The sequence below is a fragment of the Poecilia reticulata genome, linkage group LG21 (assembly GCF_000633615.1).
Source record: "Poecilia reticulata strain Guanapo linkage group LG21, Guppy_female_1.0+MT, whole genome shotgun sequence".
Taxonomy (NCBI): Eukaryota; Metazoa; Chordata; class Actinopteri; order Cyprinodontiformes; family Poeciliidae; genus Poecilia; species Poecilia reticulata.
The window spans coordinates 15,306,249-15,330,678 of NC_024351.1; the positions used below are offsets into that span (position 1 = coordinate 15,306,249).

A 24,430-nucleotide genomic window follows, 5' to 3' on the forward strand; every position below is an offset into this window, starting at 1 on the left:
CTCTTGACTTTCCATTCATGACTTTCGCTTCCTTCATGCCTCGGTTTGTTCTCAAATGAGCTTTCATGTTCCCATTGCCACTTCGGTCGTTTCCAACTTGATCCACTGTAGAGGGTTCCTACACAGTCTGGAAAAGTATGGAATGAAAATTTTAGGCTTTAGGGAAATATTTTTGTTTCCAGGATTTTTTTTTCCTTATCCCATTGTCAAAAGTTGTCCTTTCCTCCTTATTTTTTGATTCCTTATTTACTTTTTCCTTTTGTTTCCTTCCTTCCCTTTCTCCTTTTTCCTTTTCCTTTCTTAGTTTTTCTTTTCCTTCTTTCCTTTCCCCACCCTTCCTTCGTTCTTTCCTTTCAGCCTACTTTTTCCTTCCTTTCTCTGCTCCTTTCTTTTTTCCTTGCTTAATTCCTTCTTTTCTTTTTTCCTTCCTTCCTTCTTTTTCATTTTCCTTCCTTTCTTTTTTTTGTTCCCTTCCTCCCCTCCTTTGTCTTTTTTTCCTTTTAATTCTTTCTAAGTTTCCTTGCTTCCTTCCTATCTGTCTTTCCATGTATCTTGCTTTCCTGTCTTTTTTTTAAATTAAATGTAAAAGAAAGAGAATGCTGGAAAGTTGATTATGGAAAAGTCTGAACATTTTCCACAAAAACCGTGTAGAAACCCTGCAGGATCTTCTTCATTTATACCTCATCTTATTTTCCTCATGTTTCTACTGTGTATATATACTTTTTCTGTTAACCCATTTTTTATTTATGTTCAATGATCATATTTTGTGTTTTTTTTTTTTTTTTTTTTTGCGTTTGTTGTATACGTGTGCACCTCATCGTGTGTGTCTGTGCACTCTGTGTACGTGTGTGCGTGTGTGTAGACCACCGAAGTTGAAATCGAGGAAACTGTTGTCATCCAAGAAGTTTCCAGAGCCCCCAAACCAGGGGTCGTCACGGTTACGGCCGGCCCTCCTGCCGCCCCGCCCGCCGAGCACGAACCTCAGGACCAGAAAGTGAAGGTCGAAGAGGAAGCGGCGGTGGCAGAGGTGGAGGAAGTAAGCCCCACGAAGCCAGAGAAGGCGTCCTCTGACAGCGAGAGCGAGGAGGAAGCAGAGTACCATCCAAATGTTCCTGCATCCATCTCTCAATCACAAATACCAGAGGAGAAGGAAGAAGAAGAGCAGATGAAGGAGGAGGAAGAGGAGCAGCAGCAAGCGTCTTCTCCGGTTGTCCCATCTCTTCCAGTGGAGGTCAGCCAGCCTGCAGAAGAAACGAATCAAGAAGAAGAAGAAGCTAAGAAGGAGGAGATGCAGGTTGAGGAGAAGAAAGACGATCAGGAGGAGAAAGAAAGCGGACGGGAGACAGAGGACAGCACAGACGATCCGATGGTGACCCCCGAAGAGGCGCCGGAGGGCCTCATGCTGCCCGAGGAGAGCGCCGAGGCCGGCCCCACCGAGGAGCCGGAGCAGCCTAAAATGAACGGAGAAGCCTCGCTGGTGGAAGTGGATCCCCGGCCACAGGTTATTTGTTGCTCTGAGGTAAAGCCAATTGCAGAGCTCCTCCAGGGGTTTTTGAACCTTCCCGCCAGCCGTAGAAAACACCCACTTCTTTCCCCGCTGCTTCTCACATCGCCGGTTTCCTTTTCCTGCTTGTGTGAAACTTTGAGCCCCATGTACATTCTCACACTCCTCTCCGCTCTGTGAAAGCATATTGAGAAAACAAACACCTTTTGAAGACGGTTAGGACCGTGCTGTAAGACTTTCATCACCATTATTGTCGGTGTTTATGTCAAATTCCTCAAGAAGCCGCCTTTATTTTACCGCCCAGTCACACTTATTCATGTCTCTGCCACATTTCCTGCCATTTATCCTCATAGATCTAGTGCCACTCATTGTGGTGTGTCGATGCTGTTGCCTCCTGTGTTGTGTTGTGAAGTAAATGGGGCCTAAGTGGGAAATGCAAGATGCTTTTAGGTGTGCGCTTTTTCATTTTGCATGCTGATTTTCACCTTTATGAGCTGTGCTTGTGTGTCCTTTATTGTGTTTGGCAGTGGCGCCGCTCCTCGTATTTGTGGAAATCGCCATTGCCAAGCACCTTGGAAATGCCACCCTCTCATCTGAATGCCACCTTGTTTACATTTCAATAGCCACTTTGTTTTCCAGTCATTAGAGCCCTGCTGGCTTTACTGGCTCATGTTCCCTTCATGTTGGTGCCGTCTCATGTTCGGAGTTGCATGTTGACACCCAAGAAAGTTCTGTGGAAGGTGCTGCTGCTGCTGTAGCTGCTAGTCGTCTTCTCTTAGCTAGATTGTAATTGGCTTTTTCCTGGCATGACGTTGCACAAGTTTAAGAGCTCTCATTCCACCTGCATGAATTTTATGGCATGTGTGCTTGTGTGTGCGCTTTGTTTACAAATCTACACTTTCTGATACACATACACTTACTTACAGTCCCTTGCAACAGTACTCAAAACTTCAACTTCATGGCCTTTTTTTTTTTTAGGGATATTATGTGCGAAACTAACACAAATTAGTGTGCAGCTGAAGTTTAGAAGGAACATTATGCATGTTTTATTTTTTTTGATTAGGTCACGTTCTGTATGTTTGCTCAGTCTCCTATGTGACTCTTCAAACTTCTTTTTCAATAATTAGGTGACCGACTTCTAAAAGGATTTTATTTAGGAGCGTCAGAGTAAACAAATTCATGCCACACATTTTAGATTTTTAGCCATATATTATTTCTCTGCAGCTTGAGCTATCAATCACTGCTTTGTTTTGGGCCGTCACATAAAATCCCAATAAAATACAAATACTTTTGCAAGGCACTGTACATTATCAGTACTCACACAAAGTCACTTTTGTTTGGTGCCGTTGTCTTTGAAGCCAACTTCTCTTAAATTTTGTTTTAAAGTGACAACCACCTTGGAAGTAATTCTGATGCCAAAGATGTCTTATGTATCTGTTTATTTGTTCCCAAAGCAGTCTCGTATTAAACCTATTAACCGTCTCTCCTTCCCGCTCACTCCTGTCTCTCCTCCCTCCCCAGCCGCCTGTGGTAAAAACAGAAATGGTGACTATATCAGACACGTTTGCCGCCCAGAAAACTGAGATAGCCACAAAAGAAGTGCCCATCGTGCACACGGAAACCAAGACCATCACATACGAGGCCGCACAGGTGCACACTTGAGAAGCACAGGGAGTTTGTTTTTTCATGTTATTATAATTATTTATTTCCTCTGTCACTTTTTTGTAATGTGTAGGGGGGGGGGACCCTTTAGTTTAACGTACTGCAAACCTTTTTATTGCTTGTGTTACAAAGTGCTTTCTTTTCTAGCAGCAGGGCATGGTGCCACCACTTATTCCTTCATCCAAAGAGAAAACAAAAAAGTCTTGCATTGTAGAGATGAGTTCAAGAATTTGCTGATGTGGAGCCGACGATCTGATTTTTTTTTGTTTTCGTCTTTTGCTCAGTTGGATGGTAATGGTGATGTTGAACCCGGAGTGTTGATGACCGCTCAGACGATCACCTCTGAGTCTTTGTGCACCACCACCACCACGCACATTACCAAGGTACAAAACACAATTTGCTGTTTTTCTGCTTTTTCATATTGCTATGGTTGAGCATAAGTATCATCATCTAGAATTTCAATCTTACAGTACATTAGTTCTTATTTATTTTTATTTTTTTATGAGTTCAGGGTCTTAAGTTTCGAGTTGTGTTTATATGATTTCCATTGTTTGAAGATTCATTTAGTTATCTGTTAAATTTGCTCAACTTCTGCTTTTTTAGTTGAAAAATATGCATATTTTTGTTCCATGTTGTGAAGTTATCGATGTATTGTACTCCACTTTGAGAAAACTCCGAGGGACGCTACGATGCATGGCAACAAACGAGCATCATAGTCAAACATTTAGGCTTTTTTCCTCTAGTCTGCAAAAGATTTTGACTCTTGCAAACGATTTATCTAGGAAATTTAAATGCTCTTGACTACATGTCCACGGCCCTGCTAGTTTATCATGAAAAAACTGCACATTTGTTTGAGTTTAAATAAATGCTATTGAAAGCTGAAGAATCCCTGAGGTTAAACTGAAGCACAGTCTGATATTTAATTACATTTTTTTTTTTTTATGACGTCATCATTCTTTCATCTGTTTCGCCCCCGGCTCAGCGCTGTGTCTCACCAGCCGGGCCATTACACTTACAAATAAACCACATGTGACGGTCATCAAAGTCGTGTCCTCCGTTTTGTTCCAGACATTAAAAGGCGGGCTCTCGGAGACGAGGATTGAGAAGCGCATCGTGATCACAGGCGACTGCGACATCGACCACGACCAGGTCGGTTCTCAGCCCCTCTGCTCATCTCTAAGGTTTTTAGCTGCAAGCTTGTTGGGCCACTTTAACCTAACAAGATGTGGAAGGTGTGAAAAGGTTCTCTCTAAGATCTAAGTGTAAAAGTGTTGGGGATTTTTTTAAAATTATTATTTAAAAACGTTGTTGGGTATTTAGGTTTCTGGTGACATGTCAGCATCTTGTTGCTGGCAGCCAGAGGGCGACTTCTTCTTTATCACTTTCTCCCTTCGTCCTGGCCTTGTTGGATGTTTTCCTTTATTTTTGTTTTTGTCTGAACTTATCAATATTTTGATTTGCTGTCTTTGCTTCCAGGATTGCAAAAGATTTTGCGTCTTTTGTTCTAAATCCATTTAGTTAAGCTCAAATGAAAATGGACTGCCTTTGCATCTGCATGACTCTTGCTTTTTTGTTTAAGTTGCATGTCTGTACGGTTTTGCTAAATTTTAGCAAAAACAACCAGCTTGAGTTTCAGTGTTTTTGGGAATTGATTCCAGTTGGAATAATTTCCTAATTTAAAGCCATTTTACTCTCAGTCCTCTTATTTGCCATTGTGTCAACCCAAAAAGGTAAAATGGTCCACTGATCTTTCATATGATGTTTTTTTTTCTTTTAATGCTTCTTATTTCATTTTTTTCTCCCCTTTATTTAACACCATCATTTTTGCCCTCCTTCCCCTCCACTGCCTGTCGTGCTCGGTGTCTCCCCTATGTGGCTGCCCTTGGGTACTGCAGGCACTGGCACAGGCCATTAAGGAGGCCAAAGAGCAACATCCTGACATGTCTGTTACCAGAGTGGTTGTTCATAAAGAAACTGAACTGGCTGAGGAGGAGGATTGACTGAACTCAGGTAATAATAGTGAGAGTTGCACGATTGTTATTATTGTCATTGAAAACAGTTTCTGTCTTACCGAGGTGCTAGAAGAGTTTCGACACAACAAATTGTCTTTTATCGCAGCATCATAAATTTTAAACAAATCTAGCCTGTAGCTCCAGTAAATTTATTTACTCACATTAAGATTTTTATTTTTATTTTTTTGTGGTGGGACTGTACATAGTGTTCCCTTCCATTTCACAAGGTTGAGAGAAGAATCTTTCACCGTCTGCACAAATTTGCTAGATCATCCAGAGTCCTGACCCTTCCGCCCTCCATCAGCAAAGCTTCCAGGGTTTTAACCCCGAGGACTAAGAGTATGTGTTTTCACTTGTTAGTCTAGTAGACTCGGCTCTAATGGGGACCAAAATGACTACATTTGTTACATTTTCAGTTGCCGCGGTTCGCTTTCACTTTATCGAATAAACCAAATCGTTTGAAAAATTCCTGCTCCCCCTGCCCTCGCCTGCACCAAGAACCACTGAAGGAAACAACACGAAAACCTCTGCTGTAGACACTGAGCGCAACTTCCTTCTTCACGAAATGTAAACAAAAATGCAGTAGCGACAAACGGGTTTTCTCTCATTTCTCTTTTGCTCTGGCAAAAGACCACGAGCTATTTCTCCCACTAGCACTAGACTCGCGTGTTTGTTTTGCTGGTGTTTACCCAGAATGCTCTGCGCTGTAGTCCACTTCCTGCTTTTGGAGCGGTGTCCAGATCTCCTGAATTCACACACGGATTTGAAGCACGCCAGAGTTCACTTCCACTGAACCGAGAGCTAGGGTTTTTTTTTTTTTTTTTAAGGTTTTATTGGCTCTAGTGGCCTTTAGTTTATAGTTAGTTGACAGGAAAGTGGGTAACGAGAGAGGGGCAGACCAGTTTTTTTTTTTTTTTTTTTCCTCACCACATTCACACTTGCCCAGATGAACTGGACTTTCTAGGCAAACGAGCTAGAGTTCAATTAAAGCGGACTAAACAGTGGTGGTGGCCTTAGATGGCCATGAAAGAAGGTTGAGTTTGTATCTGTTAAATTACTTCTGTGTTGATTCAATCCTATGTTTGAAAAAAAAAAAAAAACACTGTGTCTGACATCACATTTTTAGTTTTCAGTTTCCACCAGATTATCATTAATATCACCCTGGAATCCTTAAAAATGTATGAAAATAAAAAGAAAATGGGGCCTAAGCATCTGAAGCTTCTTACTAGTGTTGGTTTTTCCTTTAAATCTCAAATTATATTCTGCATTTGATTTTCCTCTGAAGCTAGATATAATGTCACACCTGTCTTAAGAGTCTTCTAATTCTTGGTCTGGAAACAGTGGGAGCTATTATCAGCATAACAATTCAATTACAGCACGTTTCTCTCCGCTTCGTGTTCAAACTCTGAAAAAGCATGTTCACAAATATACAGCTTACAGCACTGTGTGTGCCACCAAAGAAACACAAACCCAATGGAAGAGCTAATAAATAATTGATACCAGCGAACATCACCACGGTCTGAATGCGTGTCGACTTTATTGGCTACTAAAACGACTTCAGAGAAGAAAAAGAACACACTGATTTTCCCACAAGGGTTTTTAACTGAAGGCTTTTTTTATAGCATTCTTCTAAAAAACAAAAAAAAAATGGGTGTGTTTATAGGGTCCAATTATTGCTACAGAGGCTTAGTTTAAATGAGCATAAACATATTATAAAAGCATAAATGATGCAGTTTTAGTTCTGTTTCGTTTTTAAATATTTTTTGCTAAAAGTAGATTTTTTTTTTCCCAATCCAACTGGAATTAAACGGTTGATCATTCTAACATTTTTCACATGCTGCTGCATTAAAAGGACTTTATTCACATCTTTACCAGTAAATGTTTAGGGTGATGTAGCTTAAAGTGGAATGAGAGTATGGGTGTGTGCGTGTGTGTGTGTGTGTGTGTGTGTGCGTGCGTGTGTGTGTGTGTGTGTGTGTGCGTGTGCGTGCGTGCGTGCGTGTATGTGTGTGTGTAAGGAGTAAAAAAAGGAAAGAAAAAAAAAGGTGTGTTCTATGAAAGGAGTCAGAGTGTTTCTGATCACAGACCTGCTGGCTGATTGTCCCCAATCTGCTTTCCAGAACTGAAAGACCAGCAGTGACCCTTACCTCTTCTGACAGCATCTTCATCACTTTACAACAACCAACCTGCACTGCCAAAGGGAGAGAGGAAGAGGAGGAGCTCAAGAATAGGATGAAGAAGAGGTTCAATCCAGGGGGAAGGGAGGATAGAAGATGTCACTCTTGTCCCAGATGGTCTTTCAGACATTTGTTTTGGTGCATTTCAGTTTCTCGTTGCAAAAAGAGAAAAAAAAAATATCCTCACTCTCTCTGAGGGAACAAAAAGAACCACTTTGTTAGCTTAACGTTTGTAGCTTCTATTCTTTCATATTAGAGCGTTTTCTTTACCCGGTTTATTAAAAAAAAAAGAGAGACTATAGTGTTTGTTGCGTGTTGCAAATATCAAATTTGGCTTCTGCTGATCTCCAACACGCCTGACATTCAAAGAATACATCATCTACGTCTCTGTTATTACATCAGGAAAACTTTAAATGTCCCAAAATTATGTTGGCATAAAACGAAGTCAACGGCTTCAGACTGAAAGAGAGAGGTTTTTTTTAGTGCATTCCTTTTGAAAATGAGTTTCAATAAATTACAGCTCCTGTTTTCCTTTAACAAGGCGTAAATGCAAAGAGAAATACTTAACTCATTAATCCGGTTTGAAGAACATAGAAATATTTTTTTTTTACCTTATAAAACAATCAACACAAGCTACTTCACATTAATGCTTTTTTTTATTATATTATTATTAATTACACAATGGCGGGAGCTGTAATTTACACATTGCAGTCAATCATCCAGGTTTTTTGATTTTTTTTTTTTTTTTTATGTTTGTAAATGTAGCTTATTCATCCACATTCCTTGTGTTGCTACCAGCTGCTGAGTAAGTTCATCTTCAGTTCAGCTCTCATTTCATTTCACCGACACAAGGCGACGTTTTATCACTCATGTTTGGTGTGAAATTACAGAAGCTTCAAACGCAGAACGTGATGAATTTCACAAATCGACGCTGAAATGAAGTTGAACTGAAAATAAGCAGATTTCAACGCTGGTCGATGCAGCTCTCGTACGGGAAAGAAGACGGGGAAAACAAAATGAAGGTTATTAAAAAAAATAAGATAATAATAAGAAGTGCAGCTTTTCTGTAGCTTAGCGCCTCGTCGGGTTCGTCTACTGTTCAACACTAACCATTCCTGCTGGGCCCCAGGGGAACATGGGAGATTAAACTGACATTTTTAACTGGGAGAGACGACTGGTAAAAACTGGACGATGATTTGGGAGAGTGCCAACCGATACCTCGGAAGAGAAAACCAATTGGAGCGGCGATGCAAGTGTCGGCCTTACTCTGTGCCGGTTCCAGCGCGGGAGATGCTTTGTTTCCAGAGGATGTCTCTATACAAAATTTCATTTGGTTTAAATTATTCAAAGAGAAGCCATGGAGCCGCGACGGTACCAAAACGAAGGCCACTTGAAACCAGTTCTGTCCCAGATTCAAACTAATGCAAATTTTACACGTTCGCTGTAACTACAAACCTGCTTGTTGTCGTAGTTTTTCACTGTTCACGCCCGGCTGCTTTTCATATCCTTTTCATATCCCGCTACACTTAACACCAAGACAAAAAAAAAAAAAACCTGTTAAAAGACGATAAAGCGTATGGGATTGAATCGCGCATGCTTCACCCTTTTTTTTCTGTCAAATTCAGCCAGTTTAGAACAGGAGGCTGCTGTATGTGACTGGTTTAAATTTAGATTATCTCAACTGACATAATCTGACTTCATTTTCTGCTGGATGTGTCGTAGCTGGTTTAGTGCAACCAAACGTTCTCTGTTCAAGCGTGTTTTCGCTTTGCACAAAATGCTAGAGGGGTGAAACAGTCGGTACAACATTATAGCGCAGCTTCAAGAGGGAGGAAGTTAGAGGGCCTGAAGTGCTCTTTAAGCCCGTAATGAATTTCTATGTTGTCTTTTTCACATTTTTTGCAGAATCACACCAAATTACACCAGTTTTTATTCTGAGAAGCTTAAAGAAAAGGCGTTGTTGTTCAAGCGGACAAACCTGTTCCACTTCCCTTTATAATTGGACATTTTTAAAATTATATTTAAAGTAACACCTTATAAACAACCAGTCTGGAAAGCGTATCATGTCCAGTGGACTGCGAGGCTAATGGAAAAAAAAAAAAACTTTCTAAACACAGGTCTTACTTCAACTATGCAGCTAAATAACATTCCACGAGGGGAGGAAGCTTTGACTTCTAATCCTCTTGCAAAACAGAAGAAAAAAAATAATAAACATGGAAAAAAAAAATAAAAACACTTTCATCTCTAGGCAGCTTTTGGAAGCGACCGCTGTTCCGCATAGGAAAATCTCATTAAATAAATCTAACGCCACATCAGCTGAATCTGTAGAGTCTCTCGCGGTTCGTCTTTTCTCTGTGAAACTGGTCTAGTAGTTTGGGAGGGTGGGGTCTGTCGCTCCACCTTCCTGCTTGTTTGTAATATTGCCACTGTGTATTTTGTTGGTGAAGAAAAACCACTACAGATCAACTTGTTTTTGCCACCTTTTCTCTGCTTCCGGTTCATCAGGGCTTTTCTCTTTGAACCGACCGCAGGAGCTTTAGGTGGAGGCCAGGTTGACTTTTCCAAAATGTTTGTGGCTTTAATGAAAACTTTATTTTAAAAAAAAAAATCTAAAAATCTAAATGTTAATCTTTTTATTCAGATTACAAAGCTGACGATCATTACCAGCTGATTTTAAATTTGTCAGGGATTTTTAACTAAAATGTCTTTATAATCGGATTGTTTATTCCACACAATAACAGCACATTTTTGTATCTCATCTAAAACACTTTTGTGAAGACGGGCATTTTGGAGAATTGAACCAGCCGCCTCTTTGCTTCCTGCTATCAACACATCACTGGTAGGTTGTTTTAGTCTAGCTGCATAAATCGTGTTGTCTCCTCACACGCAGCCACTCCTCGCCCCTGTGTAACACTGTTCAAATAAACAATTGTTATACTCTGAAACACTTCCTGTTGTCTTTTTTTTTTTTTTTTCCCCCAGGCACTTGTTTTATTGATATTAAAACCTAAATAATGCAAACCGACGTACATGAGCTGAGAACTGTGCAGAAGGTCGATATACAAAATATTAACACTACAGTATCCAATTTAAAAAAAACGATGCAAAAGAGTTGTTACACATTTTCTAACGTATCCACTATTTCCACACTGAGGAGTGTTCAGATATTATATGTAATGTACATAAGTTAAATTTGTCCATCACTGCTAGAGATTCCTGTCAGCAATAGGAATGTGATCCAAAACTTCTCCTCCTCAGACTGGCACTTCAGTGCCTCTGCCTGTGGATGGCACTTCGGTCCTGCTCAAGCCTGGACAGATCCGCCTCAGCTGGGGATGAGAAGAAGAAACAAGTCAGGGGCAAGACGGAAAATGTTGGTTTAATGCTAATTGTATGAGGCAGTGGATATTGAAGATAATGTTCATTTTAGTGGCTTAAAATTCAAAGTATTTGTAGTAACCATTTGGGTGGTTTCACTATAGGTAATACTCGGAAAGTGGCGTTATTGGCATCACAAGCTAATCATTTAATTCTCCGCATTTTGTACTTGTCAGTACTGTTATACCCGCCTCCACATTTGGTCCGGCCCCCTGATAATACCAGAGAGCATTTGTTTCATATATTGTATTTTCCGGTTTATATGTGGATTTTTCTTCAACCACCAGGGGGCTCTTTAGCAGGAAGTGTGTCCTGTAAACTGGGGGTGTTTTGACTTTTATGTCAAAAAAGTCTTAACTTTTATGTTATTCTAGCGGTATGTCTGCATCCCGCATTCCAGGTCGAGTTCTTCTTGTTAAGTAGCATCTTATACTTTAAAGCGAGCCTTTATGTTAAGTTGCTTTCCCTCAATGGAATATATATGAGTCAGTCCCAGTGACCGTTTCACTAACGGTTTTTGACCATGTGCTTTCTGGGTAAAAATCAATCGAGAAACGCGCAGCTTCCCACCCCCCAGAACAGTTTCAACCTTCAACCCCTCCTCCCGTCAACAATTTCCGGCAGCGCAGGTGATAAACGTGTAACACTTTTTCTGTTACAAAGTGACTCCGGTCCCCCACCAGAGAGGGGAAAAGTTATGTGGCCCTCACAGGAAAAAGTTTGGGGACCACTGCCCTAAAATGAGGTTTTCCAAATTTCCTAAGGACAAACAACCATCCACACACACACTCACACCTAGGGGCAATTTGGAGAGGCCAATTAACCTGACAGTCATGTTTTTGGACTGTGGGAGGAAACCGGAGTACCCGGAGAAAACCCACGCATGCACTGGGAGAACATGCAAACTCCATGCAGAAGGACCGGGGCCGGGAACCGAACCCAGAACCTACAATAAAACTAAATGTTAGTGTTTTGTTGCGGAAATTAACTTAGAAAAGTTTTTTTTTTTGTTTTCAATTTTTCACATTTTATGACGTAAACATTTGTTTGCTAGCTTTGAAGCTAGTTTAGCGTTAGCTCGCATGTTAGCTCGTCTTCTAGTTTATTAAATCTGCACTTGGATCATTATGTAGTTTACAAATGAGAAATATTTAAGAATATCTACGAAAACTTAGCACTTCTTTGTAAAATAGGCAATGATCACACACACAAAAATCTGCCAACCTTTTCGTAGCTGTAAAAATAGTAGCTAATGTAATCATAGTGAACCACCAAAGGATTTTCTCTCTAGAAGCACAGATGGGCAGATGTTTTGCTAATAGTGAAATGGGACATGACAGCTCTATTTAACTGATTATCAGTGAATGGCTGACGTAATTGATTAGATCTGCTCCAAACATAAACAGCAGATGATGAGATTCTCATATTAACTGATTCAAGCTCGTTAACTCTGGACATCTTCAAAAGATGAGAGACGAAAACACCCTCGCACCTCGCTTTTGATATAATTGGGCATTTTCCCCCTCAAATCTATTAGCAGCAGGATCAGATGGCCAAAGTAGAGTCACGACTTTATTTATGGGCTGTGAACGACTGAATGCATCTGTCTGTGCTTTAGCTACGTCAACTCATAGAACAAAGGGGCTCCAGTTAAATGGGCAGAGCAGCATTTGTGACCAAGTCCCAGAACACATACAGAGGAAAGAAAACAAATGTTTCTGAATATTAAACATTACTGACCAGCCACGCGCTCTCCCCCCTTACACGTCACTCTTTTTTACTTCAGATGCACACACGTGTAACACCACAGGTTGTGTAACCATCTTAGTTATCTGTATCCTCATGGTTAAATTTAGATTTATCCCAAAAATGTCACAGTGCTGAGATTCAGGTTATTTTTTTTATCCCCCCCAGGAGCCAATTTTGGCCATTTTCACTTTTTTTTTTTTTTTTTTTTTTTTTGGGATGTAGCTTACTCAGGACCCAAAGATATTTCTTCGTAGCCGCGGGCGACGAGTTGTCATGTGCAGCTCAAATAAATCTGGAGGTGTGAGTAATCCCTGGCCTGCTGTTAGCGCCGTGTGCTTGGATGACGCTCGGAAATAGGAAAACCTCTCAGCACATTCTGGTAATTGGGCTGCCCCGCTCCTCGCTCTGGGATAAAATGAAGGTTTCCGCGGCCCCCTGAAGGCAGCCCACCGCGCTGCGGCGTCTGCTTAGTGGCGTCCGGCTCATATTCAGTACAACAGCGAGTTTTACCTGACGCGAAGACCTAAAAATCGCACCCACCCTGTCCGAGTTTCCAGCTGAAGTAGATGATTAGTTGCAGCAGCAGCAGACAGACTGACAGGAATAGCAACAATCCAAACAGCCAGAGAGGAAGAAAGATGTCTGTGTCTCTGTTTGTGAGCGTGACGGCCTGTTGCAGGAGGAGGGCCAGATCAGCCCAGGGGCCACTCAGCACCTCCATGCTTGTTCTAGAAGAGAGGAGTTGATGTGACATAATGGACATTGTAGCGAAAGCCGTGTTCATATTCACATTACGACACATTTAATTTCACAATTTTTTAACAAGATGCTTTATTGATCTAGACCAAGGGTCTGAAGTAAAGCTAGAATTCAACAGGCTAAACATATAGCTGCGTTTTTTAGTCTCAACTTCCTCTCCACGCCTCCGTTTCCCCCTCCCTCGTTTTCACACTTGACAATGTTCTCTTGGATATAAATTGTATTCCCGTGCTCTGCATTCTTTTCCAGTCCCATCTGTCACACCCGCGGCTTCATTAAACGGGCATGTGTCCCGCGGCTCACTGACCCAGCGAGCAGACCGTCTGAATTCATGAAGAGCACCTGGTTTGGGTTACCGTAAAACGACGTGGCTCGCCTCGTAACGGACCTCTCTCTCTCTCTCTCTCTCTCTCTCTCTTTCACAACACGCTGCAGCTTCTGCCCTCAACCCCGCTTGGGTGCACAAATTGAACTGAACTGAACTCCCACCCCAAAAAATGTTCATCTCAGACTCTTTAGGTCTCATTAAGTGCATTAAATGTTTAAAGTTTAATGACGGTACCGTTATACACACACACACACACACACACAAACACACACACACACACACACACACACACACACACACACATATATATATATATATATATATATATAACACTGGAACACTTTGTGGCTAGTTGTGCTTCTTCTGACTAAAAGAAAATCGCAAAAAAGGCAACTGGTAGCTCTGTAGTTCTGCATCCAGATGAAACCAGGTTTTTTTTTTTTTTAGGATGATCTCATTTGGGAACATGAAACCAGAGGAGAAATGTTTGGCCAGAATTTGCGCTGCACGTTGGCACAAACGCTTTCATGCTTGCTGCGCAGCGGCAGCACCGCGGAGGGAAGGTCAGTGGATTTGGCTATAGTCTTGCAGCCACGTCACCTTGGTACTCGGCGGTCATTGAACTTTTAAAGCTTGTCCACTGCTGGGTCACGCAAGCAATGAAACACGTCGTCTAAAAAGCTAAATAAATTTGTTTCTATTCAGTCTGGTTTTTAGTTGAGCCTTATAATTCGTGACTGGCACGGTTAACTATTATTTGATTTTAAATTATTTTCTCTCTTTCCAGCTTAACGGTAAAAAAAAAAACAAAACGTCAAACTGTTATTGTGGGAAATGTGAAATTTAGGAGTGCAGATAGCATCATAGCGGACCACCTGACGCACAGAGCCTCACGTGTGTGTTTTTTCACACCAAATCACTGAACTTTTATGGCGACGGTTTTTTAAAAAGTTGCGCTCATTTGCGATAGCCGCCCACATGGATGATTTCGACTGACTTGGAAGTGGAGCAGAACCACTTCAAGTCAGTAGTTATTTCTTGGTCGCATTTCTACCTGAGAAACTACAGCCTGCATCCGAGGGTGCACTTATGCACTGAATTTAAATTACACTCTTGTTCCTGAAGCAAACTGCCATGAAATGAGGTTTTTCACCCGCCAACGTCTGTCTGGTGACAAAGATACGTAGAAGGAAATGAAATCGAGGCCCTCGTTCGCTTACGGGGCCCACACACACACACACACACACACACACACACACACACACACACACACACACACACACACACACACACACACACNCACACACACACACACACACACACACACACACACACACACACACACACACACGCGCGCTCGTGCCGAACCAAAACTCAACTCTCGCGTTGTAGGAACGGGAAAAGCGAAGCAATGCACTCACAGCTTTCAGGATCCCTCAGTGTCCTGCCAGGTCCAACCTCTGTCAGAGTGTGACAGCAATTTATTTATTTATTTTGCAAAAAATTAAAATAGAACCCGAAAAACAACAAAAAAGACATTCTTGCTCTGAGGCCTAATCTTTTCCTCTGCTTTTGCTATTTGATCTGTTCTCGGCTCTCTGCCACTCGCCCTCTGTTGTCAGTGTGAACTTTGTTCAGTGTTCAACAGTTCAGCCTTGTGATTAGTAAGAAGATTATAGCTCCAGCGGCCTGAGTGAGTGTGTGCCTTTGTAACGTGGAGATACTGCGCAGGGTTTCTTCACGTTTCAGTTTCCTCCAAAAGAGTACAAATACAAAAGGGAGTTCTTCATTTCATACGCAGCGCTTTGAGTGCATCATGTGTCCGGTCTCTGATCCCTGAACCTCATGGACTTTGGACTTGCTGCCTCATAAAATGCTCAACAACACAGAGACGCTTTCGCCTGCTTGTCTCTTCCCTCTTTCCTCTGAATTGCTTTTATGTGATTTTTTTTTTTTCAGTTCAGCCCCACCATTTCCCATCTTTTTGCATTTTTCACCTTTCATTTTGCACGCAAGTTGAATAAAAATTCACCTTGTCTTTCAATTTTTCCCCAGCTTTTCCAGAAAGTAATCTAGACAGGTGAACCTTTTGGGTTTGGTTCAATAAAGAGTAATAACCGTATTTTTAATGTGACGTGTGAGGGGAGAGGGGAGTTAGAATACAAAGAAAAATGTACACTTTTATGTAGTTATCTGTTAAATTATGTAAAATGCCTGTCAAATATCATATCCAGCCATCATCGATTAAGATGACGACGTGATCCGGAAAAATAAAATCTTTCACTTCCAACTGAGGGAAAGTAACCCAACCACCTGAAAGAAAACGCTTTCTGAATTATGAAAATATTGTTACTGAAGCACCGTGGCGGTATGATTCACATTTGTTTGACTTTTGTTTCATTTTGCGTCCCGCCCAGTAGCCTGCAGAGCTATGGTTCTCCTGTGTTGTGCAGGTATTTAAAACTGATTGGTTATCATCAATTTGAGGCCAAATTTCAGGAGTTCAGAGCGATCGTTTGAAAACGGAAAATTACCCTCTTAGCTCTTTATCTCAGTCATCTGTGAACAAGTAAAGGCATTGTTTGCTGCAAACAAACAAACAAACAAACAAGAAAGAAAAGGAATTGATTGTGCATACATGTGAACAATCTGTTGGATTTTTTTTTGTTTTGTTTTCCTCCTTCTCCACAGATTTAACTTTAATGTCTTCCCCACCAGCCAGTTTCATTACTGAAAGAAAAACCGCCTTAATGATCCTATCAAAATGCAGCTCCGTCTCAAATCACTCCACCAGATGTTTCATTTAGCCCGTTCCTAATAAGCTCCTAAAGATCCATCCATCCATCCATTTTCTTGCACCCTTTTTCCCTGAGTGGGGTCGGGAGGGGGTGCTGGTGCCCATCTCCAGCCAACGTTTCGGGCGAGAGGCGGGGTCACCCTGGACAGGTCGCCAGTCTGTCGCAGGGCAACACAGAGACACAACCATGCACACACACACTCACACCTAGGGGCAATTAGGAGAGGCCAATTAACCTGACATGTTTTTGGACTGTGGGAGGAAACCGGAGTACCCGGAGAAGAACCCACACATGCACAGGGAGAACATGCAAACTCCATGCAGAAAGACCCCAGGCTGGGAATCGAACCCAGAACCTTCTTGCTGCAAGGCAACAGCTCTACCAACTGCGCCGCTGTGCAGCCCCTCCTAAAAATCGCAAAAGTTAAAAGAAAAAAAAAGAAAAAAAGCTCTGAGTTCACCGTTTACCATCACGATGTTTTCGTTTGATTTTCACCAGCGACCTTTGCACTAACTTGGTAAAAGGAAGATGGTTTTTTTTTTCTTTTTTGCACCCTGTTACTGTCACGTCTCGTTATCGGTGTTCCTGTGGTATGAAAGCAGAGCTGCTCGCGTCTCAATCGGGCTTGTTTTCGTAAATCTCCCAGGCGTTAGCGCCGGTCGGTGAGCCGCGCAGGCTAATTGAGTGACGCCATTGTGAGGATCAATACAAAAAAAAAAAAAAAATCGATCGCCTTTGTGTGATCAACAGATGGGGGAGGAGGGACGAAGCGAAGCGAAAATTCCCCACACGTCTCTCTACTAGGGTTTTTTTTTTTTGTTTTTGTTTTTTTTTTTTTTTTTTTTTACAGATCTTTGTTTCTCCGTTTCTGTTTTGCTGTTTGTTCAGAGAATTCATTACGTTTTAGGCATTTTGCTGTTTATGTGTTTGTTGTCTGAAAAATCACCACACGTGGCTTTATTGGGTTTGCTTAGGCTTTTAAGGAAAAGACAAGAGCCTGCAGCCGTTTTAAATTTAAACGGTTTAATGTTTTAAAGTGGTTTTATGAGTTTTCTCTCATACATAATTGTTCAATAATGGCCTTTTTTTTTGTTTATAAGGAAGAAAGGGCCTTGCGAAATTAAATCACACGCCAAAAGACTGCACAGGGAAACAACCAACTACATCAGAGAAGACAATAACTTGCATTGAATTAGGTTAATGCATCAAAATTCTAACAATAAATTTAAAGGGGGAGTTCAAGATTTTCAGGACTTTCTCATTCGAGAAACCAGGATGTTATTGTGCCATCAGTGATGTACTCTGACAATACAGAATTTAACAAATGTAGCAATGAATGGGTGAATGAATGAATGTTTATTTCAAACAAAATTCATTAATTGGTAGTAAAAAAAAAAAAAGTATGAAAATCAGTTCAAAGAGGAGCAGGAAGAAGTATATACTCCTTATTCTATGTCAGCTTTATTCTATTGTATATAATTTAGTGGACTGAGGTGACGATGCCGTTGTGAGCTGAAAAGAAATATTTACCCGGGTTTCATAAGAACTGAACTGAACCGAACCACGTCATGCTCCCTGCTGTAAGCTGTCATCTTTCATGCCTTCACTCGGCTCTTTTCAGGTGCGGCCTGGATCGATTTCTCTGCGCTTTTGTTGGATGTTAGAAAGGAAGCAAAGGAAAGAGCTGTGAGTTCTTTCTGAAGCCATCTGTCTACCCGGGATAACCTTTCATGAATATTTTCCTTTAATAAAAGAAGGATGACGCTAACTGCAATTGCAGCTACACGTTTCAGCTTTGTTTAACAGGCACCTGAATGGTGTCTCTCTGTAAATAAATCACATACCATTTTTTTAATCATGTTACAGGTAATTTGTGCAAATGGCTCCCTCAACTTATCTTCTGTTCCCAGCCACCTCTTGTTTTCTTCACGAGCCACTTTGTTCCTCTTCTGACCGGTTTCATTTTTAAGCCAGCATGTCAGTGTGAAGGAATCTAATTGGGCGTGTGTGACAGTCAATAATTAGACCTCCACCTATCAAGCGCCACTGTGGCCCAGTGCAGTTAGGATGACGACTCTCGGTCCTTCAACTCCCAATTAGTGCACAAGCACAGTTAATAGGAGGGTTTTAGATGTGATGCAGGGAATACCGGCGTCTGGCTTCTTATAAAAACAAGACTTCACACATTTTCAAAGTAAACACTAGTCAAATCGCATAAAAACATCAACAGGTTACAATTAAGTTTTCTCATCTGGCTCTCTGCCCAGGGCGTCATGGCTTGGAGACAAACAGCTGCTCAAAAAGAAAAAAAGAAAATCTAATTTTTTATGTCCAGTCAATTGAGCTGATTTGCAGCTCAGTACTAAACTAAAAAAAAAAAGCTTTGTTTTGCTAAGTTTTTTTTTTTAACGAAATCTGGAGTGAATTTAAAGTTTTTAGCTTACACTTCACAAAAATGCATTAAAGCATTATTTAAGATTTATTTAAGGTAGACACACACACAAAAAATATCATTTTCAGTGCTCTCTATGTATTAGAACCACCTTAATTTGAAGCAAGTTAATACACAATGCCAAGCGTGATTAAAGATGAACATAGTTATTTCAGTTATTAAAGATGCTTTCAGTTGCAGGCGGCTAAATAAGGGGCTCAACAAGGGCAAAATTCATGCTCGAATCGCCACTGACGGTTAAAGGAGAAAGGTTAGCAAGGATACAGAACATAAAATATAATAAAAGATTTAATTGTACACAGTGAGCACACCGCTTTCTGACATGACAAGCTGGACCTCTAAGCTAGACAGTACTCCCAATTAAGATTACTGTGAATATTTTCTAACAAGCACCATGCGGGCCGTCACCATGTTGCTATGTGATAGTGAGAGAGCGAGGGTGTAGGCATGCTCAGGGGAATGCCTTTAGGATGATGGTGATGCAGAGTGACTATGAACATGTATTTCCCAAGATTTTCTTGAATCTCCTCCCTTACTTTTTTTTTTTGGGGGCGGGGGGGTTGTTGTGTGTGTATGTTTTTATGAAATGCTTTCCGAGACCCATCTCCAATTTTCCTCCCTGCCCGTCTTGTTTAACTTCCAGTTGTCATAGAAACCTTTTGGCCCTTTTAGCATAAGTTTTGTCTAGGGTCGCCAATGATGCTCATCTCCATAGTAACTGTGACTTAAAAAAAAAAGATTCAAACCTTCCAACTAGAAGTGCGACATTTACGTATGGGCATAGTGCAGTAAGAATGTGCATTTTCTGGGACATTCAGTATTGACTGGCAGACATAAGGCTAGGAGTTAAGAAAGCACTAATCTCTCCATGCCCAAATAAAACTGTGTAGCAGCTGCAAATCCAGAGATGTCTTATACGGGGCTATAATTTGATGTAAAGATGGGTTTGATGGGTTCAACAGTGCTTCCCATCCATCCATTTTTTTTACACCCTTGTCCCTTAGTGACAAGGGACAAGGGGTCGGGGGAGGTGCTGGTGCCAGTCTCCAGCTAACATTCCGGGCGAGAGGCGGGGTCACCCTGGACAGGTCACCAGTCTGTCGCAGGGCAACACAGAGACACACAGGACAAACAACCATGCGCACACACACTCATAGGGGCAATTTGGAGAGGCCAATAAACCTGACAGTCATGTTTTTGGACTGTGGGATGAAACCGGAGTACCCGGAGAAAACCCACGCATGCACAGGGAGAACATGCAAACTCCATGCAGAAAGACCGGGGGCCGGGAATTGAACCCAGAACCTTCTTGCTGCAAGGTAACAGCTCTACCAACTGCACGGGTTAGGGGTTAGGGTTGCAGCCAATAGTGCTTCCCATTCAACTCAAAAGTATCTTTACACAAGCAGTAGCACAAATGTTTTCTATAAATAAAAATGTGAAAAGTTCTCAGCTTGAGTTCTGTTGTAGAGGATGGAAAAAAAAAATCTGAGAAAACAAAAGAAATCTCTTATTTTGTTTATTTACAAGCTACAAACACTGCAACATAGATTGCCAATACAGAAAGTTAGAAAAGTGGTTTGAAACCTTAGTGAACCATTTGGGAATAGGAGTTACGTACATAACCCATGCTCATTTTTTTTCTGGGGTGAACTCGATGGAATTTCACAAAAATTATTTCAGATTTATACATCGCGAAAAACATGCCCAATTCAAAATGTATACACACACATCTACATCTGTATGGAGAAAATTGCTACAACAGGTATGTTTTAAGATGTCAAAATGAGGCAAAAGGAGGCGATCCAGACAGACGTACAGACGGCAGTACAGAAAGTAGCGGTGATGCTAATCTAACTAAGCTATCAAGTGCTTAAACTGAGAAAATCCTTGTGAACTACAAAGGGTTCCCAAAAAGTAGAGTGCAGCTATAGAAAATGGGCTTTAATCTGCTTATGTCAGCAATGTCTCAGGGCAGAGAAACTAAATCAAGAGTCTCAAACATCCACACAGTGCAACGGCAACAAAAGGAAGTGACGTAATGCATCTTACCCAATCACAACAATCCAGGAATAGATAATAAAAACGTAGGATTATGTGATATTAGAAAATAAAAGCCATGCATGTTCACAATTAACTTACTTCAGACAATAATAAGAGAAAAAAAATTATTTTTTTATATCAAACGATTTTCAATAATTAAACAAGTCTGGTAAAGAAAAAAAAAAAAAAGGAATTTCAGGGTACACTCAAAACAGACCTGTGCTAAAGCTCAATCTGAACAATCAATGAAATACACGGAATAAAATGTGACTGGCTAAAACTACCGGTTATATAATCTAATCTAATCATAATCTGTAAATGATGTAAAATGTTTAAAGATTAGAATAAAATAAAAGCAAAACAAAACAGGACCCAAGTTGAAATTGAGTCAAGACCATAGACAACGTACAAATATTTCACAGCTAAGTGAAGCTGTGCAGATCGAGTATTCATACTGAAATCGTTTGCTCTCCAGTGTGGATCCTCATGTGTCTGTTTAAATTTGATTTCTGGGTAAATCTTTGTCCACATAGATCACAACAGAAAGGTTTCTCTCCTGTGTGGCCTCTCATGTGGATTTTTAAACCTGCGCTTTGGCCAAATCTCTTCCCACATTGATGACAAAAGAAAGTTTTCTGTCCTGTGTGAACTATCATGTGAGTGTTTAAACTTGATTGATCGCGAAAGCGTTTTCCACAAAGATCACAGCAGGACAGTTTTTGTCCTATGTGGATCCTCGCGTGTCGGTTTAAATATGATTTAGAACCAAATCTTTGTCCACATAAATCACAACAGAAAGGTTTCTCACCCGTGTGGATTCTCATGTGAATGTTTAGACTTGATTTATGGCTATATCTGTTGTCACATAGATCACAACAGAAAGGTTTCTCTCCCGTGTGGACTCTCATGTGGAATGTTAAACCTGCGCTTTGGCTAAATCTCTTCCCACATTGATGACAAAAGAAAGGTTTCTGTCCTGTGTGAACCATCATGTGAGTGTTTAAACTTGATTGATCGCGAAATCTTTTTCCACAAAGATCACAGCAGGACAGTTTTTGTCCTGTGTGGATCCTCATGTGTCGGTTTAAACATGATTTAGAACCAAATCTTCGTCCACATAAATCACAACAGAAAGGTTTCTCACCCATGTGGATTCTCATGTGAATGTTTAGACTTAATTTATGGCTATATCTGTTGTCACATCGATCACAAGAGTAAGGTTTCTCTCCCGTGTGGATTCTCTTATGTACACTTAAAGTTGTTTTTCCAGTAAATGCTTTACCACAGTCTTCACATGCAATCCTCACTCCTGTCTGTACTTTCTTTTGTGAGTCAACATTTTTCTTCTCTGTAAAACACGCATTATCCTCAGAGGTTGAAGACTCCATTTCTGACTGCGTCACGTGTTTCTGAGGAGAGCGACCGTGAAGAAAATGATCAGTACCCTCAGATGAGCAAACAGGTTTGCTAACAATATTTCTATCCGACTCGGGAGCTTTGCTCCCCTCGCAGGCATTGTGCCCGTCTACATCATCGTCCTCTCCGTTGTCCTCGGCGCCTATGGAAATGGAACCATCTCCGTGATTTTGCCTAGTAATAGATATTCCCCCATTATTCTCTTCTGGAAGCTCACTGCCTTTAATTTGGTCTTGATAAAACTGTGAGAGCAGAGGGGGCTGTTTATCATTTTCACCAGTGCCAAAGGCTGGAAACCTGATGGCATTGATCTCCTCCTTCCTGTTGAGCTGCTCCGCCCCCAGACTGACGCAGACTCCCTCCTGTTTCTCCTCCATGTGGTGGAGCTCAGGGTCATGGAGGTCAGCACAAGATCTGTGATATTCAGGGGCTTTTTCTTTAATCGCCATCATCTGCTTGACATCTGCAGGAAACATTGAAGCACATTATACATATTAGAAAAGAAAAGTATATATTAGAAAAGGTCGCTCGAGTGAAATGCTCATCCTCTCTGGCTAGGTAAAAGACTGCTTCTTTAAAGAAACTCTGGAACAAAGATTTATCTGTTGACTGTGTATTCAGTAATTGTAAAAGTCTGAAACTGCCCTGAGCTCCGATGACATTGCCAAAGTGGTTTTATTTTCTCTAACCTCAGAGAAGGTGATCCACAGCAGAAAGCTTCATCCGTCTCTAAGCCAAGAAGAGCAAAAGCATTTCACTTTTCCCAGGGACCGCTGCGGGTAAACGGCTTCCTAAGTAAGATGCTATGTTTTGGTAGCAGAAGCTAGATCAACTGAGGAAGAAGAGAGAGCTGGTTCTAATGAAGGACAACAACCCAATTTATTTGAGAACTGCACAAAAAGGCAATGGCCAGGCTACTGGGATAGTAGTTACCAGTAAAAAAGATCCTTTAGGTAACTAGATAATTTGCCTGTTTGAAATTAATGAAAGATTTTTGATATTGGGTAATATATACGGTTATAGTAATCAAAGCAAAAGATTGATTTCAGAATTAATATTTTAAAAGATCTGTCTCAAAGATATCTCAATTGTGCTGTTATTTTTGGAGGAGACCACAATGGATGAATGGCTGAATAAAACCCTCTGGGATTAGTAAACTGAAGGATTAATGAATGTAATTAATCATTCCTTTGTTTAAACTTGTATCGTTTCACAAATTCCGAAAAATAGAAAGGCAGTCTATCACAGAGGACAGGGAATGCAGATAGCCAATCATGTGCAACGTTGAAAAGCTAAGTGGATTCGCACTGCTAAACATCTGAACCTCAAGCTAGCGGAGTTTTGGCACGATAGTGCCACCATACAAAGTCCCTCTTCTTCATCACACAATCTAGTTTCTTCCTCTACACTGCAGATAAGTCGCTGAAATCTTCGCTGAAATCGCTCACAACCTTCCTCCGCTAATGTGTACGCTGCCATAAGTCGGTTACTTTTAACATGTGCTCGTTACGTTACAAAATGGCGCCAACTGTTGAATGGGTGAAAACACACTTACCTAATCTGTGCAGCAGAACTTTGGGGTTGAAACGAGCTTCCATGACCTCGTGTTCCAGATTGACTTCTTTCTCCTCTTTGTAGTGATGGGCTATCTGAATCCTGGCTTCGAGGTTTGTAACGAGTAAAAAGGGGGCGTGTCCGAAGAAGCCCCGCTTCGAGGCTTGTGCTGTCTTGCTGAAAACCACGTGACTTGCAACAAACGAGGCCTCGCATTGCCTGGGTCACGTGACTGCTTCATTTTGCGTGTCGGTTTTCAAAATAAAAGTGCGATGAGCCGCGCTGCATCATGGGTTGTTGTCCATTTGGTCACGCATCAGGGGAGAATATTTGTCTTCAGTGGCCAAAATAAAATGAACATTGACCGATACACATTTGATGTGTATTGATTATGGCACTCATCAAAATGTAATGTTTGTTACTGCTTTTCTAATTGTCTGAAATGGAGCCAGCAAGAGGAAAATCTCTGACATCTGGGAATATTTTGAGATTATCCTCAAAATAAAATTCTTCTTAGATAATAATTAACCCCTCCACCTCCCAATTTCTCACCTTCTGCAAAGTTCCATTATTATTTGTAGTCTAATTAGCAAAGATA

The 24,430-nt window shown here is 41.1% G+C and overlaps 2 protein-coding genes across 2 annotated transcripts in view; one reads left to right on the forward strand and one right to left on the reverse strand.

The window, feature by feature from the left end:
* Window positions 1-10,300, forward strand: part of epb41l2 (erythrocyte membrane protein band 4.1 like 2) — a 29,986-nt gene extending 19,686 nt beyond the window's left edge. Inside the window, exons 16-21 of the mRNA XM_017302125.1 lie at window positions 863-1,519; window positions 3,026-3,154; window positions 3,451-3,549; window positions 4,235-4,315; window positions 5,062-5,176; window positions 7,299-10,300. Coding sequence (XP_017157614.1) covers window positions 863-1,519; window positions 3,026-3,154; window positions 3,451-3,549; window positions 4,235-4,315; window positions 5,062-5,166 — 1,071 coding nt within the window. The 3' untranslated portion in view covers window positions 5,167-5,176; window positions 7,299-10,300. The remainder of the gene's footprint in view (window positions 1-862; window positions 1,520-3,025; window positions 3,155-3,450; window positions 3,550-4,234; window positions 4,316-5,061; window positions 5,177-7,298) is intronic.
* A 10,021-nt stretch (window positions 10,301-20,321) lies between these two features.
* LOC103457949 (gastrula zinc finger protein XlCGF57.1-like) lies at window positions 20,322-24,056 on the reverse strand (the record flags this gene model as incomplete). Its single annotated transcript, XM_008398442.2, has 2 exons — window positions 20,322-22,741; window positions 23,834-24,056. Coding segments are annotated over 2 exons (1,653 nt in total), but the record flags the coding sequence as incomplete, so codon positions are not given.
* Window positions 24,057-24,430: the final 374 nt, after the last annotated feature.